Source organism: Cynocephalus volans, chromosome 5 (genome assembly GCF_027409185.1).
Source record: "Cynocephalus volans isolate mCynVol1 chromosome 5, mCynVol1.pri, whole genome shotgun sequence".
In the NCBI taxonomy this organism is placed as follows: domain Eukaryota; kingdom Metazoa; phylum Chordata; class Mammalia; order Dermoptera; family Cynocephalidae; genus Cynocephalus; species Cynocephalus volans.
In genome coordinates, this window is record NC_084464.1 from 128,838,452 (window position 1) to 128,857,380 (window position 18,929).

Below are 18,929 nucleotides of genomic sequence, written 5' to 3' on the forward strand. Positions count from 1 at the left end.
AAACATGATTCATGAGAGTTTCCTCTTCTTACTACGAGAGCACAGTCAATTGATCTAACTTTGCTAAAATATTACAATTAATAGACTGACATAAAGAATATATACGTCTCCCTAGTAAAATCAAATTCAGAAGCAACTGAGTTGGGCACTTTCAGAGAATATACAGCTTAAGTAAAGAGAACAGATAGCATCAGAGAGGCAAAATGCAATCACTCCAGCTGGGATAAGGTAGCTAAGGCTCTGTGGAGCAGTCCTAGAGATCACATTGTGCCTGCTGGAGCTGCAGAATATTTACAACTGTAAAAGGCTCAGTGAGAAACACAGAATTGCAAATCTTACAGAGGATGTGTTCCAATGTGAAACAGACAGCGTCTTTTGTTTTGCATTAAGCTTTAATACAATAGTACAATGAGCAGTAAGGTCTTTAAAATAATCACAAATGAATTATTAACCTCAATACATTTCCACCTCATTAAACCACCTAATAATGTGACTAGTAGTGATAGTACATGTACTAATCACTATCCTCATTACACATTTAAGAATAACTTCAAATATATCTTTGATTGAAAGGTTTTCTAGAGTTCTTTGCAATACACTTACCAGTTATAGGGACTTAAACCCAACGAAGCAGTAAAACACAAAAAATAAAAATATGAATCAACACAAGAAGTTCCTAAGTCCTTTTAAATCAGTAAGTAGATATTAATATCAGGCAATATTTTAGGTGATTTCAAAAATTGCTTTATAAATACAAAATCAATCGGATGCAAAATAACTATAAACACCATGATTCTAGAATGATGAAAAATGCAACAAATCATTTCTACATCTAATATGATTAATGAGAAATTTAGCTTTTAAAGAACGTCAATATTTTTAAAAAATCATCTAGTTTGACTTTCAAAATGAAAATGTGTAATGAATGTTTATATAAATAAGTTTTATGATTCTATTGTGTTAACTCTAGTCTTCTATAAACATCAATATCCCTTTTCACAGGGAAATTATTACAATAATTGCTTAAACTTTATAGTCTATAAAACTCACATATATTATCTCATTTGCTCTTTACAATACCCTGTGAAAAATGTATGGTAGTGATTATTATACTGTTTTACAGATGGGGAAGCAAAGATGTCAGTTATTTTAATAAGCTCGTATTACAAATCCATAGGAGGACTGAGACTGGCAATAAAATTTTAATATTTAGGCAACTAATTTTTCCAAAGGACTTTCTTAATATTTTAAATGAACATTTATTAATTTGATGCTGACAGCATTTTACGGTGCTAAACAGAAAATGACATTTTCAGAGGCATCTTGGGGCCTTCTCAATGATCAATGTTCATGGCTCCTTCCTATAAAATCAGGCCACCCCTTGGGACTAATCTCCCAGTTCACCTCCCTGCCACTACTGGCGTGGACATGTAGGGAGAGTACTGTCAGAGATAGAGAACAATGACTTTCAAATTCTTTTAGAATATATTTTTTATATTTATTATAAAATCTTAATTTAAAATAATTATTGTAATAAAAAAGAGGTGTATTTTACTTAAATAAATTCGTTGTATTATTCCAAAATGTATTTGAATATTGAATATATGAATAACAAAGATATAAACAATATAAGCTAAAGTTTTATGTTCACAATGTATATTAAATATAAATAACAAATCTGACATCTAGGAATTTTTAAGATACATTTATTTGACCATTTCCATATTTCTTTGATTAAATCTTCATTAGAAACACTAGGATAAAACTAAAATGAACTTTGTGAATATATAAGCAAGCTGGTCATGAATCATTGGTGTATAATTAGTCAAAGGAATAGGGTACAAATTAATAAAATGAAACCCATTCCATCGTTAAATATATAGTTAGATTAATAAATTGATGTAATTTTACATCTGAAAAGGACTTAATCATCACTAGCAATACCAGTTGCCTTAGCTGTTATGGTGTTACATCAAGTGGCTTGTTCTAAATTTCTTGAAAGACAACATTGCTTATCATGTAATGTTCACGTAGAATGCTGAACCCCACATCAAGATTCTAGCAACTTCACCTGCATTTGTAAATTCTTAATATAGATAAAAACTAAAGCAAATGTAACACATTCCTAAAGTTCATTTGTAAATATGTTTTTTAGCTGCTATAAAATTAAGAGGACGTAGAAAACCCCATTCCATTAGCTAGACTTTTATATATAAACTAGTTACTCAGTCAGCATTGGCCCCTGAGATATGAGCATTTGATTTCATTCCACTAACTTGGACAATAAACATTAGTCATATATTAAGGGCCACTGTGCTTTTGCCCAATATCTAACAGAACCAAGAATTAAAGAACATGCTGCTTTAAAGAACATACCTTACTAATTTGAAATTGACTAGATCTCATTGGGTTGAACATAATTGTTCTCTTTGATAAGACCATGGCTAACATTTTTAAAATCAAGCTGCTTCCTGCACTGGAAATAATTACTGTGTGGACAAAGCTATAACTCATGCAAGGAGGTGTGATCCATGCAAAAAAAAAAAAAAAAAAGGTAAAGATTTAGGGCCTCACCTAATACAGCAGTCGGCACAAGCGGATCATTGGGCACTGTAGGAAAACAAAGCTCATGAAGGAATATATTGCCCTAAAGTTGTATTTTAAACTCTTTTCTTCTTTCAAATAGATTTACGCTTTCTTAAGAAATGTAAATTATTAAGCTTTCTCTGATTACTATATTCTGCAAAGGTAAAATTCTCTCTTGCAGCTTGGGGTATCTCAAAATATCAAGAAAAGTATATCTATAATTACAGTTTGGTACTCTGTTCAATTTAAAAAGCCAAAAGATTCAACTAGTCATTACACAGATTATAAAATTAGAGGAAAAGAAGCCAGTCATTTTAGATCTATCAAGTATAACATATTTAGAGAAATAATTATCTCACATTCATTCCAAATTAAGTTTTTTTTTCAGTTAACTGTGGGAAATAGATTTAATCCTTTCTTAATGGGTATTTAGTTACACTGCTGAATTCACACTTCTTAATAAGGCACTAACACAGGTAGAAGATAGAACAGTTTGGGGAACAGAAATGCTTTCAAACCTGTAACTGATTACATATTAAATCAAGTGGTTAGAGAGATGGTACATCTCTATTTTCAGGAAAACAACTTTCAACAGTAATAGTATTTTATGTTCTTCTGAATCATTTATCTTATAGCGAAATAAAAATAGAATAGATTTAAAAGGCCCTATCATGATTAAAACTAAATTCCAAAATGATTCATACAGAACTTCTAACTACTAATTTGGTGTAGAGATATCTAGGAGAAAATGATTTAGGGCACTGAGGGCTAATAATTACTAAAAAAATTTCACTATGCTGAACATTTCAGAAAATATTTCCTTCTCTGAAATGACACAAAGGCATACAACCTACAAATATTTTCTTTTAAACCTCACCACTAAATATGTTTATGATCTGTATAAAAAATAACATTTCTATTGTTTACTTCTTTCCTTATTCCCATGTTTTCTAGATATGGTTGAGTATATCTCTGAAATCTGTGGCAAAATGTCTCTGTGTACACAGAGCAAAATAAACCTGACTTGCCTACCTTAAGCATCAATTTTACTCAAGCATTTGAAGAAACAAAGTCAAGTAATTTAACTTAGGTTTAATTAATTAAAAATAAGCACAGGTGCTATAGAACAAATTATAAAATTCACCGGAGATTTGAAGCTAAACAGTAACATTGATCCTGGGATAATTATTCAAAGAATCTGCCATTAAACAGTCCTTCAGTTGAAATATTTTAAAAGCCCTGCCTTCACAGATCAACATTAGGTATTCTTAAGATAGATGGATGGATGGATGAATGGATGGATTTAACCATTCCTTGCAAATCTTCTAATTTAAATGTAGTTTTGGACTTCACTCTAGATACTTAGGACCATGTAGACTAATTTTTCCTATAGTTAACTGTTTAGTATTGAAATTTTCCAGGAGATCATAGTAGACTATTTTAATGGAAGGATTTTACCTATGCCAATAATTCCAAGAATTACCATATTTCTTTTTAAAAGAAATCTTAATTTACGCAAAGATGCAAATGACAAAGTAATTATAAATTATGACATGAGCTAATTTTATGTATGCAATCAGATATTTTCACTTAATGACATATTGATATGATCTGAGTGGTATATGTTTGGAATATCTCTTATGATACAGTAATAAAATTCATATAGTTTGAAGCTAAACTAAATCCTCTTTCTAGCTTCTTCTTCCCTCTCTTTTTCTCTCTCTCATTATTCAAAAGGTAATGTATAAAATTCAAAGTGAACTTAATGAGCTTCAAAATAATTTACTAAAATTTTAATGAATGGGTTTCATCCCTGCATGGGCCAGCAAAAACAAAAAAAGATTAAAAAGAAATTTTAATGAAGAACTTACATCTTGGACTAAAATTATGTTGGTCCATAAAGGTGATGGAAAGAGGATCTTCGGCATGCAGAGTGCTCTGATCAGCATAGCTTCGATCCATAGCATTCACCATGTGAGTCATCTCCTGCCGGGTGTTTCCCATTGCATCTTTGCGTTTTTTAGCAAGCTTGCTGCCAAGGCAAGTACAAAAGGTCACCGTGAGTGTGAGGCTTGAAGGAGAGTTGACACCAGCAGTAAGTCGTTCAGGAGAGCCCATGGATAAGATTACAGATGTGGTTTAGAAACCCTAGGAACTGGTCATAATTTCAAAAATTAAGTTTGACATTCAAACGGTTGTATTTATTGGTTGCTACAAAATTATTTTGTTACATGAACATTTCAACTTTCAAACTGCCAAACCAAAATTCTCATTGCCTGCATCTTATTCTGTTAAAATAAATACATCTTAAAAATATAAGAATATTTTATTAAAAGCATAAGTAAATGCTTCCTTAGTAGAGTAGGTCAAGAAAAATTTCAGCTAAAGCTAAATTTTGGTTTTCCTCCTGGGTGATTAAACCTTTTGATCAACTTTTTTTAGAAGTTCTTCTTAGGAATAATATGACTATTTTTACAAATTTGTTTAACTACTCAATTAAAATAGACAAAGAAATGTCCCATTCTTCGTTCTCTGTGCTATTACTAAGTAAAAATGCAGTGTGTGTAGATTTAACTTAATTAGCAATACATTTATAACATTAATCGAAACCTAATCTGAAGACTTTTAGAGTCAACCACAGCTAGATAAAATTCATATACACAACAATATATAGCATTAAATCATACACTGTGTAAGAAAAGTACTGAGAAAAGTTTGAAAAATTGTACAGGTATAATGCAAAATATCATTATCTTGGAGTACTGACATGGTTGAATCCTACAAATGTGACTTAGAACCATACGGCTATGTATCCACTACAGAAATGCCTTATGAACACCAGCAGGACAAATGATTTGGAGGATTTGGAAATTAGTAGAATTAGAATTTTGAACTACTGAAATACCTACATCTTTATCTTATATATGAAGGATACAAAATACATTTTGTTTCTTTGTAAATGTTATACGTGGAACATGCAAGAAAAACTATTAAAGGTATATAAAATACTTAAATCACATTAACAAGGCAATTTATATATGAAATAAATAAAGGCATTTTAAAAGCCTGTGCTAGGCAAACTATGTAACTAATTTTGTAGCAGTTTATGTTACTTGAAAATATTCTCTAGTTGTTTTAAGAACACCATGAGACATTTTCTTCTGATCCTCATTAGTATTTGTGCTAGAGCAAATGTACTACAAAGGCTCACTTAATAGCTTAAGTTTATGTCCAAAGGCTTTTCCTTTAAAAAATTAATGTAGAAATTTGAGGGCTGCTCAATTTGAAGATACTTTTCTCTGAGAATTATAGTACTTGGTCTCAGTGAGTACATACCCAACACACACAACACATTGATAGCGGATCTGACACCTAAATAAGACAGTCATAAACTAAGATTTGTAGAAGTAGATGGGTTTTTTTTTTTTTTTGAAATAATAATAAGGAAACAATGACAAAAGTATAACAAGAATTATTACCAACACCACCACAACTACCACTACACCATCACTACCATCACCGCCATCATTTATTAAAAATATTTGCTCTATACATTGAAGGAGCTATTATGCTTTTTTCTAGGCTAGGGGCTAAAAACATTGAACAAATGTATAGGTCTCAGACAGGTAATGTAAATCAATGCCACTGACAGTGGTAAGACATCACATGGAAGGGTAAGACTGTGAAGAACTGGACAGCAGTTTAGGAGGCAACTTGCCTAAATGATACTGGCACTTGATCCTAGTTTTGAGCTTCTCAATTAATATTTTTTTTAAAGAGAAGCCATGAATATGAACATTTATATTAATTTTCTTGATTTTTTGCAAATGGTTTTATTTTTTGAAACAGTATATGGTCTAATTAAACTTCATCAGCTCATATTCGGCCTATAGACTTCTACTTTCTAAACTTTTTCCTCTAGGCTGTCATGTAGAATGTTTGTTCTTTGACCTACAACATTCTTTTGCCTCTAATATCTGGCTAAGTTCTATTAGTTTTGTCTCAGCTTAAAAGACTTCATCAGGGAGGTTTCATATGACTGATCCCAGTACAACCTATCTCAGGTCAAGTTTCCCTGCTAGGTGTTTTTTAAAGCACCATATTCTCCCCCTGTAATAACACTCAGAATGTACCTTTCAATTGTCTTCCCGCTGTGTGTTCCATGAACAGAAGGACTATCTCTATTTCCTTGGTACTTGGAGCAGTGCTTGGCACATAACAGGCACTCAAATATTTGTTGAATAGATAAATTAGGGTTGTTGTATGCTTGGCACTTTTCATTTGTTAATGCAATAAATTCTCAGATCAATCCAATGAGGAAGGCATAAGAGTTCTAACTGTATAGATGAATTCATTGAGGCTCAAAGGAGTTAAATAACTTGACCAAGGTTGTTAATCTAATAAGTAATTAAGAATGACCTAGTTCCAAAGCCTAAATTCTTATACCATCCAGTTGCTTACACTTTTTTAATTGCTACATTACAAAGTAGGCTATACTATAAAGCACTACTTATTCTAGGAGTTAAACAGTAGTTGTTATGAACTTGGGAAGAATATAAATTTAGCATAAATTTCGGCATTTGTAAATTTTAAAGCAGCAAAAAAGTAGTTTAAGAACTAACTTCCAATCTTTGTTTCTTGGGCAAGAAAGAATGAACTCATTCCTCAAAAAATGTGTGAGATTGAATTGAATAAAAATAGCATAACCTGAAATCTGTATTTATAATAAAATTATAATTTTGAAGATGAGCAGTCAAAGCAAATAGAAAAGAGAAGATTAAATGTTGAGGCTTTCCTTTAAAACACGTAAATTTATATGTATTTCATGATTTGGGAAAAAATAATAGCAACAAATTTGTCAAATGCATGACAGGTGAAAGTTTTCATGCAATGAAGGACCTCTACTTTCCAGATTCACAAACATGGACTAGTTGACAAATTACAGGGGAATATAACCTTTGTTACTATCTGACAGCCATGCATTATCAGCTTGGTTCTTATACCTTAATCCTCACAACAACCCTGTGAGGTAGGCTTTCATACAGGTTATTACAAAACAAAAAGAATTAACATCAATGTTAAGTGTTTTGATCAAAAACTGACAGTTACTATGACAACGTCAATGAATATTAGCTCAGAGATCACATCTAGTTTTAAGTTCTACTCTTATTTCTACTTCTATTTTTTTAAATCCCATTCTAATATTACAGATACATTGCTGGTTAATGGTAAGCTTACTGGCCTTCTCCTAATTAAATGCTTATTGATTCCAGTTTGTTTAATGCTTCATCTCCCTTGAGCAACCAGCATATATAACATACACTTTAGGACAGTTAAGCAATTCATTTTGCAACTAGTTGAGTTTGACAGATGTGCAAACGACTTCCATTATCAAAGCAGCCAACAGCATAAACTTCTTCTGCAGGTGTGTGTATGGGTGAGCCATAAAGGGGGAAAGTGCTTCATGACTGTATAAAATGGTACAGTTAATTACCTTTGGCTTCATCAAATATGATTTAACAAGGATATTATGATTCATCACAATAAGCTAGGGGTACTTTAGTTTACACCTGCTTGTTTTAGCAGATTTTAAGAAGCCAAATGTTTATAATATTTAAAATGTTGACTGAATTGTGTTATAGTCATTGGGACTCCTGTAAAATTTTGTTGTAAAGCTAGCTTAAATTTACCTAGTGTTATAAATGCTGTGGACTATATGCACCAAACATACTTAATCTCAATCCTTAAGACTTGAGAAGTGATGGCTCAAATATTGGTCAAACAAAGTCCAAAGATGCTTTGTTGTATCATTCCTTTGGATTGGATGAATAACTACTCAGATGTCTAAGATGAAAAACTAAAATTAATGGCTCAGGAAATAGAATGGACAATCCTCTCCATCTTTATCCAAATGAGCATTCCATACCTAAGAGTCTAGGATGAGTGACAGACTCTAGAAAAGGGGATATGTGATATGTATGTTTGTTCCTGAGTAGATTGACAAGAGGTTATTTTGGACTTGATTTTATAAAATCTTTGTCCAGTTTAGGTTATAATGAACAATCTTGATTTTTTCTCTAAAAAAATGTTTTATTTCTTTGTCATCACAACATTATGATTTTATCCACTTGTTCCTGCAAGGGCATACTCCTTGCTTTAATAGACAGACCAAAGGTGTTCTGAAGTTATAACCCATCCTGGATTCCTGGAAATGTGGAGAGAGATGTCATCACACGCAGGCCTGTGCTTATTTACACCCTGTAAAAGCATTTTGAATGTTCTTTTATGAATAAATCACTTGGCTCATTTTGTCAAACACAACGGTATTACATAAAGACAGGGATTAGTGAGTTACAACCACTATCTCACCTTTACCAGATGAGTGAAGTACCATATTGCCAAGATAAAGTACAGGTTCAACTTAAGTAAATAAATGATGTTTTTGGCTGCAGACTAAAGCTACTTATGGAAAACCATAAATAAAAATTAAAAGTAGCTGAACATACAGAAATACAATATCCCTTTTTAAAAAGATTAGCAAAGAATGTAATAGGCAAAGTTAATAGTTTTAGAGTCTAGAAAAACGTGTTTTTTTGAAATGTCACCAAAATTGCAAACATTCTGTTTTCTTTAGTTTTTCTTTTGAAAAGGGATACTGCATCTTTAACACATGTAAAGTCGTACATCACCCATTTTCTACTTACAGGTAGTAGGAGTAAGAATAGTAGCTCCTCCTGGCAAGCAAATCACAGACAGTGGAAAAAGAGAAGCAATGGTGAATGAAAAGCGTGACTCTGTCACATTCAATAAAGCAGAAAAATGTGCGTTAAAAAAAAATAAATAAATAAAATAAAATAAAATTCATGTTTTTTTTGCTTTGCATTTCAATTTGCTCATGCATTGTTAGAATTTTTTTTGCCATGCAATTTAACAGACAGATATGCAATAAAAATAAAATTTTAAATACATAATTTGAAAAAAATAACATGCTGACATTTCTGTTATTGCCAAAAAATTGAAAAATTAAATGGATTGTGTATTTTGAACATGCAGTTAAGCATAATATCATCCAATACCATCTAAATGTCATGACAGATGGAACAGCTGTGTATAGAACTTATATACTAAGTAGGTTATTTGTTTAGATATAAAACATAAAGATTTATTATGATAATATATAATATATGCAGAATAACACCTACATTTCTATGAGTCATTAAAACTAAATGGTACACAGGTATATACAAATGTTATGTGAATATACATATGTACCATACACTAATTATACACAAATATATTTCTACAGTAGATGCATGTGAACATATCATACACAAACATTTACTGTACTCAAACATAATTTCAAATTTATGTTTTGAATTATTAATGTGTTCATGCTGGGCATTTAAAATATAATACATAACCAATGGAAAAATGGCATACATTTGGAGATAATTCAATAGTGACCAGATTTTTTAAAAATGACATTGCGGTTTGAAAGATGCAATATCCCTTTTCTTATCCTAAAAGCTTACTTTAAATATACCTCAGCTGTAAAATTTTATTCAATTGAATTCCAAACCACTTCTTTAAAGAACAACCAAAAATGCACGGAACTTTTTTCAACATGAGAAATATACCTACATATATTATTCTCAGTGAGGAATAAAGTCTTGAGAAGCAACAATTTCCCATAAAAATGCAGATAATAAGAGGCTAAAATAATTTGCTTTTCTATTATATTTATTATAAATTTATATATTAGAAGGGAAACTACATTATATCCTAAAATTTAAGTTAAACTTGGTAATATCCAATACTGTTATAACATCTATGCTTTTGTGTATGTATAATAAACATACTTGTGATTAAATCATACACGATACAAGTGTAACACATACCTATGGGTAAGTTAAAGTCATTACAAAGTTGCTTAGGTAATAAGGGGTTCAAATAATTTAGATATAATATTATATATCAGAAGGTAACATATCTGAATGTGGAACTTTATCTATCTATAAAAAACTGCAGCTTTTCCTAGTCACAGAGATAATGAGGAGGAAGAGAAGGAAGCAGAGGCCCTGGCACACTTTCTATCAAAAGACAACCAATTAAAGCATAATTATGAAAACTCAGACATTAAACATTTTAATAGAGAGACTCATTTCTCCGACCATCTAAAATATAAACCAGAAAAATAATTTTTTACATTATGCAATTTTAGAGAACTGTCATAGCATTTTACCCCCAAAAAATCTTGCTTAGGACTGTTCACTTCAGGAAATTTATTTTTCAATTATTTTTGTTGTTGTTGTTATTTCTAAAACAGAGAGTTATGGATAAGGAGGACTATCAAAAACAAATAAAGTGTTTTTAAATAAATAAGAAACAAAATTGGTAAGTTTAGCCCAATTCTGAGTGAGATTAAGATCAGAGGCCACTTTCATGCTCATATTCAATCTAAAGTGACCAGAATAATTGTAGCTGTGAAGGAATGTTTATAGTTAACTTTCTAAACTGTTTAGTGTAGTTAGCTCTCCAAATATAAATTTAATCTAAATAGAGACAAAAGATCTGAAGGTTATATTTGATGATTTTATTGATCTTTAATGGCAAATTTGTATTACTAAAAAACGTAAATCTTCTTGCCTCACATATGATGTATTTCCTAATCACAGAGGTAGACAACAGCAAAAAGATAAAGCACTATTTGGGGAAAGCACGTATGTAGCTAATTTAACACAAAACACTATAATGCATACCTAATGTTTCTAATGCAGATGTGTCTTCTCCAACATATATATCTCCAGGGGATAATTGTAAAGAGGCAATATATTAAAATTTACTCTGATGGAATCATTAGAACATGTATTATGAGTCTTATCTATAATGTTAATGCATTATTTCGAGTATAAAATATAATAGTATACTATATAATTTAATGTAATAGAAGCAACATCATTTATTGTATTATTCAATAGAATTCATAAATTACAACCACTTCTATAAACAAAACTATTTTACTACTGTACTCCGCATGTAAAGACTTTTTTTAAAAAAGTCCTTCCAAATTGTAGCATTATCCAAAATACATGATTGGAAGGATTAGAGGGCCATATTAGTTCCTATGACAATGGCTTATAGATTATGACATTTTCAATAATGGACAAAAGCTCAGATTATAAAAACTGTATACTTTGAAATGTTTTTTAGTAGGAGTCTACTTTAATCTCTAAAACAGAGTTCGTTTTAAATTCCGATCATTCTCAGTATCTTCATATAATTCCAGAAGATGGCGATATTGGTTGATATAGTATAAAATATTAATGTTCAATTAAAAAAATTTACTCTTCATTTTAAAGTCTGAAATTTTTAGTCAGTGAATATTTCATATACAATTTCACTAAATAATGTCTATATTCTTTTCATATCTTATTTGTAGCCAAGATTTAGAAAAATACAGAGTAAGAGTACAAAATAATTCACAGACCAGTCCAAGCATCACAATAAATTCATATTTTGCCATTCTTAACACTGATACTTCAAATATACCATAAAATAATATCAAGTATATTTGCATTTGAGAAATTTAAATTTTTACACCAATTTCAAAGTTAACTTAACAAAAAGTATATGTTTATATACATATAAAAATTAAATTGCAAATAACCAAGTAAAAATTTAATTAGAAAGCATAAGTAATAGACTCAGGTGCTGGCAACTTCGTTAAAATTAAATTCTTCTTCTTGTTTATTCTAATTTAAAAGAGCTTGAGGGAAAGAACGGTTTTTGAAAACTAGTGACACAAATGGTAAGTGAGTGGGACAGGACAATATCAGGTCTTACCTCTTTTTTACAATTAATATGACAACTAGGAGGAGAAGGATGAACACCAAAATCCCAGCACTAATTCCTGCTATTTTCACCACTCTGTCTGTCTGCTTGGCAGGATCTGGGATCACTTCTGGTTCTTCTGTTGCTGCTGCTAAACGAATCAAAAAAATAAGTTACTGAATGCAACAAATTATCACAGAAAGGAAAATTACTCCCAGCCAAAAATTACTCCAAAAAGACCACTTGTTTATTGTATCTGAATAAAAGTAACTTGAAATAGTTATGTCAAATAGTGCACTGGAAAGAGATGGAGTCAGATTTAGAAATTCATCTATCACTTCGCTCAGCAAACATCTTTTGGCTTAAATGCAAGGTCTCTGCATGGTGCTTTAAAGCAGCCAGTGTCAGTGACACTTGTCTGGGACACAAGGGGTTAAATAAATGCCCAGTCTAACTGCTAGAGGCATGAGTTTATGATTTAATACGTAAGATTTGAGATGAATAGTTGGTGTAGCAGAAGAAAAGAATAAGCAAAGCAAGACAGATACATCAAGGAATGTTTCACATTCTCTTACCTGATAAAACCCAGATAATAAAGTTAGGAAATAGAACTTTGAGAAGATAAAACTTAAAAAATTCTTTGTATGTCCTCACTTCCTTTCTTTCTCAAAACTATCCTCACTCCTCATACATACATAATAAAATTTATAAATTTTAATCAATTTACGGGCCCTAGTAACTCTCTGAAGACATTTTCCTTTTACCTCATTACCTCAAAAACTGGCAAAGAAAATATTATTATGTACATTACAGATAAAGAAAACCCTGAGGCTTAGAGAGGTAAAGATAGATTATAAATTGCTCAAGGACAGAAACAAAATCTAACACATTTATCTTCTAACACAGCATTTCTCAATGTTTCCAGATCCACAGCCTCTACTGCTAAGAATCTGTGACAAAAGCCCAGGTGATTTTAGGATTAGGCACATTTAGAAAACGGACTTAAATCACTCAGAGCATGGCATTTGGAGTCAAGAGATGGTGCCTAAATGAACAGATACACAAGTGAAATTCTAAACCTAAACTCATATCTTTCCCATAAACATTTTGTTTATCCTCTTTTAAGAATTATCCAGTTTTCCACATACATTCCAATCCTGTCTTCTTAAGCTTCTCCTCCTGGCTTCTTTACCTCTCAACTCCCAGTTCTTCACATCTAAATATCTGCTCCAGTATTCCCACTAGACACAGTTTCCACCAAAAAGGGACTAATAAGGTTGTTAGCTCTTAATTTTTCCAAGTAGAAATTTAAAAGAATAAATATATCAATTATTAATATCATTTCTTAAGATAAAGGTACACAAATGGAAAAGACATACTTTGAAAAAAGTGTTAGAACACAGCTAATTTTGTAAAACAATTCTCTAAATATCTTACTTCAATTGCATAGGATTAAACTTCCCTATGGACTATTTGGTAACCATTATTCTCAAGCAGAAAAAGCAAGCCTTCCGCCTGTTTTTTTTTTTTTTCCCTGGTAAGCAAAGTGAGTTTTCCTTTCTGACTTGACATGAAACTTTCCATATACCATGGTGCAGGGAATTTCTAACCTCATAATTATGAATAGAGGTAGTTCAATCCTTATCACATTTCAAACTATTTTATGGTTAAGTTCATGAAAACATGCAGTAAATATGTTAATAGATTTCTTCCTTTATAGGGGCAACTTTAGAAATGCATACATACATAACATATATAGATATAAATACTGAAAACAGGTGCAGTATACTCCAAAGTTGGATATAAAATCTAAAAAAGATTGGTTTGACACAGAAACTGCTTCAAGTAAGAAGAGAAACAGAATGTTTGATGTAGAAATCCCTAGAAAAAATTTTAGTCCATGCAACAAATCATCATTATTCAGTAATCAAAGCATACTTTCATCAGATTCTATGTTACACATGGCTTTCAGAGGGTAATAATAAAACTCTCCGTAATTTTCTGACATGTCTGAATTTCAGATTTAAGTGTTTCTGAAAATTTTCAGGAGATCACTTGTTTGATGAGGTCATTATTTTTTAATATAACATTTTAGTTCAATAAAACACATGCTATTATGGGATAATTTTCTAAATACATTATGCCATAAGTAATATATGTTATATTTTATAACAATCTTCAGAACTGCTAACCCCACCAGAAGCAGATAATGTATATGGGTGGGAGTATAATGTATATAATGTATACAGGTACAAATATAAACTACCTTCATAAAGAACGAACAGCAGCTTTAATACTACCTGGTTATAGTAACTGAATAGCAAAACTGACAAGAGGATAACGGGTATACAATTTCAAATTCAGAGTATGAAGAATTAAGTCAAATAAATAATATTGATTTGCTAATAACTTTAAACATATTTCCAGAAATGTAAAGCTAATAGTGAATATTTGAACAGAGATACTCATAAACCTGCAGGTGTATTCAGAGTGCAAAGCACTGAGACTTTCATAATCTATCGTACAAATAAGTGTTGTTACTTTAGTCTATAAGTCTTTATTAAAGACTGAACTTCAATTCATATTTTCCAAATGGTTAAAGAAAAAAAAAACTACCAAGTTCATTTATTTAAGTTGGATAAGGATGGTTGTCTGTTATGATTACAACCCTTGTGTAAAGAGTTGTTCATCCATCTTCAACATAATTATTAAATTTGAGTATAGAAGGCTAATCAAATTCTCAAAGTACATGTGATTTGGTGGTGGTTTTCCCTTGATTGTGAATCCTACTCAAAGTCTTTAGTTGTGACATTTATTATCATCATTATTACTACTACAACTAACAGTACTTTTTATTTAATACATCTGTATAAATTTATTACTTTGGATACTATAATCACACAAATTTTTCTAAGTTCTTTGCCTACTAGAACCAAGGAACATAAATACCCTGTTTAAAATCATTCAAGCTTAGAAGATTAATTAATGGAAATACAAGCAGTAGCCCCTAAGTGAGCATTTTCTATTTTCTTTAAAGAGAGCAAAAGCTATTATAGTGGCTACACCCCTGAGTACTCTTTATAATTTATGCACACTCACAAAGACAATGTGGAGCACCTTTTCCAGAAATGCTTTCCTTTGCCATAAATCTTTACCGTTTTTTATCTACCAAAGAATATTCAAAGAATCCCCAGTGTTCTGAAAACAAGAGCAGCATAATTCTTTGCACGGTGAGAAAAAAAACTAAGGCAGAATGTCATTTTTATTGAGGAAAACTTATGAGATGCATTTTTTTGGGGGGTGGGGCAAAAATAGCTAAAGTAACTTTATAGACTGTGTCCTTGCTCCCAATACTTAAAAGCAAAATAATTTTTAAGTCACACAAATTTACCTAAAAAATTAAAACTATTTTTATAGCTGCGATCATATAAAATCATTCTTCTACTTTCAAGATGGATATTAGAAATGGAAGCCTCTAAGTACAATATATTAGATGATCTTATAGCATCTTCAGAGACATCATCATCATTACTCAAATTCTGCAAGTTTTCCTAGTATTTCACCAGAGCTTTTTTTTTTTTTTTCCCCTCAGTTATAGTTCTGGAAAATTATTCAAATTCATGTCCCAGTCATTTTTTAAAATCCTACAATCAGGTTTATGTTTTCCAACCCCATCAAACCACCATCACCAATGTCTCTAAGGACTTGCTAGTTACTGAATTCAATGCATACTTTTCTCATATTATTTTATATGGCCTTTTAATAGCATTTGACATTTCTGCTAACTCCCTCCTTCTTGCAACACTCTTTTCCTGGGGCTTCCATCACTTGGGCATCTCCTAGTTTTCTTATGGCATTGGCACTCCTTTACAGATTTCCTTTGTGAGACCTTCCTTGTTTACCCATCCCATATAAGTAGGTGCCTCTTTGAGTTTGTCAGGGACCTAAGCCTCTTGACTTAGTTTTTCATACTTTTTGGCTTGGTAATGTTATACACTTCCATCTCTTCAATTACCGTCCATGCTGATCACTCTCAACTCCATATATCTCTAACCCAAAACTCCAACCTGAACTCCTGACCCATGTAGTCATCTGATTATTACATATCTTCACTTCGATGTATGACAGCCACCTTAAGTATACCATGTCCAAACCTGAACTCCTAATCTTATCTCACATATATAATCTTCCTCCTCTAGTGTATCTTCTTTCAGTTAATGGCACAACTATCCACACAACTGTTCAAGCCAGAAACCTGGGGATCATTCCTGAATCATCCTCTCGCTCCTTACCTCTAGGATTAACATATAATTTATCATCCAAATTGGGATGCCTTTGAAAGTGAAAGGGGATACTCAATAATTATGACAACACAAAAGGCAAAAACTGGAATTGTGCTGGGCAAACCAGGATGCATGGTCACTTCTCTTTCTCATACAGTTAAGTTACAAAGTACTACTACTTCTAAATAACCCTTGTCTCCACTCTTTGCCATCCCATTGCTACTACCTTAACTCAGGTCAATATCATCTAACCCATATCACACAGCAGCAGCCTGTGTTATCTCACTGACTGCACTTGCTGCCTATACCTCAGCAAAACCCACAAAGTATTCCTGAGACTCCAAATCGTATCTTATCACTCCACTGATTAGAGCCCTCCAATGGCTTCCTGCTACTCTTAAAATAAAGTCCATGAAAGCAGTAACCACGTTTATTTTACTCACCACTGCATTTCTAGTAGGACCTGGACTGGAGCAACAGTGCAAAAAGTATTAGTTGAATAAACGAATGAATGATACAAAGCCTGCCTACAGTAGATGGCACTAGAATAAAGAAAATTAGTTGCCCCCTAAAAAAACATAAGGACATATTTGCTCAGACACATATCTTACTGTTTTGGATGTGAGCATAAGATAAACTTGGTACATACATTTCTGAGTTGTCTCTGGAAACTTCAAGCCCCTGTGCTAGCCATTCTTTCACAGGACTAACCATGTCCACCACCTGCCACCACCTATCACCAAACCAAAGTGCAGGGAAATTCCAGTGTCATGGAAAGCGCATGGGATTTGATATCAGCAAGACCTTGTTTTCTTAGCTCCTTCTCTTATTTGTTGTGTGACAATGAGCAAGTTAATGGCTATTAGACTTAATACTTTCATATGTAAAATAAAAATAATAACAGTACCTATATTATGTCGCTTTTAGAAATATCAAATGACAGGATATTGTGAAAAGTTTTTATACACCAAAATATTTGTTATAGTAGAAGCAATAGTAGATGCTGTTGCCCTGGGTAGATATGACCTGGATATTAGCCTTTTGGTTCCATCACATAAACATAAAAAGCTATAAATAGGGGCATTATGGAAAAACAGCTTTGAAAAATTCTTGGCAGTCTATATATAGGTACATAATAACAGATACTGTAAAGTACATAATATTAATTAATAGTCTGCCACGGTGGACGCCTAAGCCTTATGGGCATCTTGAAGTATGTATCACTTAACTCAATGATCCTTTGAAGTCATTTTGCTTCATCATCTCATATGATCTTATGAAACTTGTCCAGTGTTAGATTGCTGACTATAAAAAACAGGGTCTATCACAGTTTTTTAATGGCGAAAAAGGAAAACATCTATATGCCACACATTTTGTTTAAACAGTAGCTAGAAAATAATTTATTCCTGTTTAATAAAGATATGGATGTTACCTGAGAATTTCTGGTGTGAAAAACAATAGGGCAGAAGTCTATGAAGATTAAGCAACTATGAAATAAAAGAACATATTAATATTACAAATATTTAAAATTAATTTCATAGTGCTTAAGGAATCGTCTAGCCTTGGATTCTCTAAATTTGCTGTGGTTTTAAAATGACATTTCCAAAAGTTGTATAAAATTCTGAAAGAATGACAGAAGTACTTTTTTAGAAAGCAATAAAATAAGTATCATGTTTCAGGACTGTGTTTAAAGGTAAAGAATATGTAAAATATTATTTAGCCTCATAGTAACTTAGGGGCAAGTATTTTATCGTATATATGAATTTTTCATAAGCTTTCTATTTAGTTAAACTCATCCATTTGGGTAAAATAGAGCCTTTGTGTGCTGTCTTGATTCGTAAATGCAGTTGAGGCTCTCTGTGAAATTATCTCTGAAATCTGTCCTGGATTCTCCATTCCTCCTTCTATTGCTTTCAAGACCCAGTTATCTTGATTTTTCATGAATCCTCCTGCTTCCCATATTGGCCTCAGATTTAGCCTATATACTGCTATCAGGATGAACTTTCTAATATGCAAATGTGATTAAATAACTACTTTAACTGTTTTACATTCAAAAGAGGAAAAGGCCACAGTTATGACACATAAGGCCTTTCAAGACCAGGCTCCGGTCAACTTTATCAATATCATTTACTAACAATACCTTTAGAATATCACATACCCTAATTATTTAAAACCATCTACTCATTCCCAAATACTTAAATACTCCACATTCTATTTCAGAAGTTGGCA

At 31.8% G+C, this 18,929-nt stretch overlaps 1 protein-coding gene across 6 annotated transcripts in view; it reads right to left on the reverse strand.

The window, feature by feature from the left end:
- The window catches only part of PTPRK (protein tyrosine phosphatase receptor type K), a 558,957-nt gene that overhangs the window by 27,626 nt on the left and 512,402 nt on the right, over nt 1-18,929 (reverse strand). For 2 of the 6 annotated variants that reach the window (XM_063096104.1, XM_063096102.1), the window contains exons 14-16: nt 12,430-12,568; nt 4,458-4,618; nt 2,575-2,610 (exon numbers count right to left, since the gene is read on the reverse strand). In XM_063096104.1, coding sequence (XP_062952174.1) covers nt 2,575-2,610; nt 4,458-4,618; nt 12,430-12,568 — 336 coding nt within the window. The remainder of the gene's footprint in view (nt 1-2,574; nt 2,611-4,457; nt 4,619-12,429; nt 12,569-18,929) is intronic. The other 4 variants (XM_063096106.1, XM_063096105.1, XM_063096103.1 and 1 more) reach the window with 3 other exon arrangements.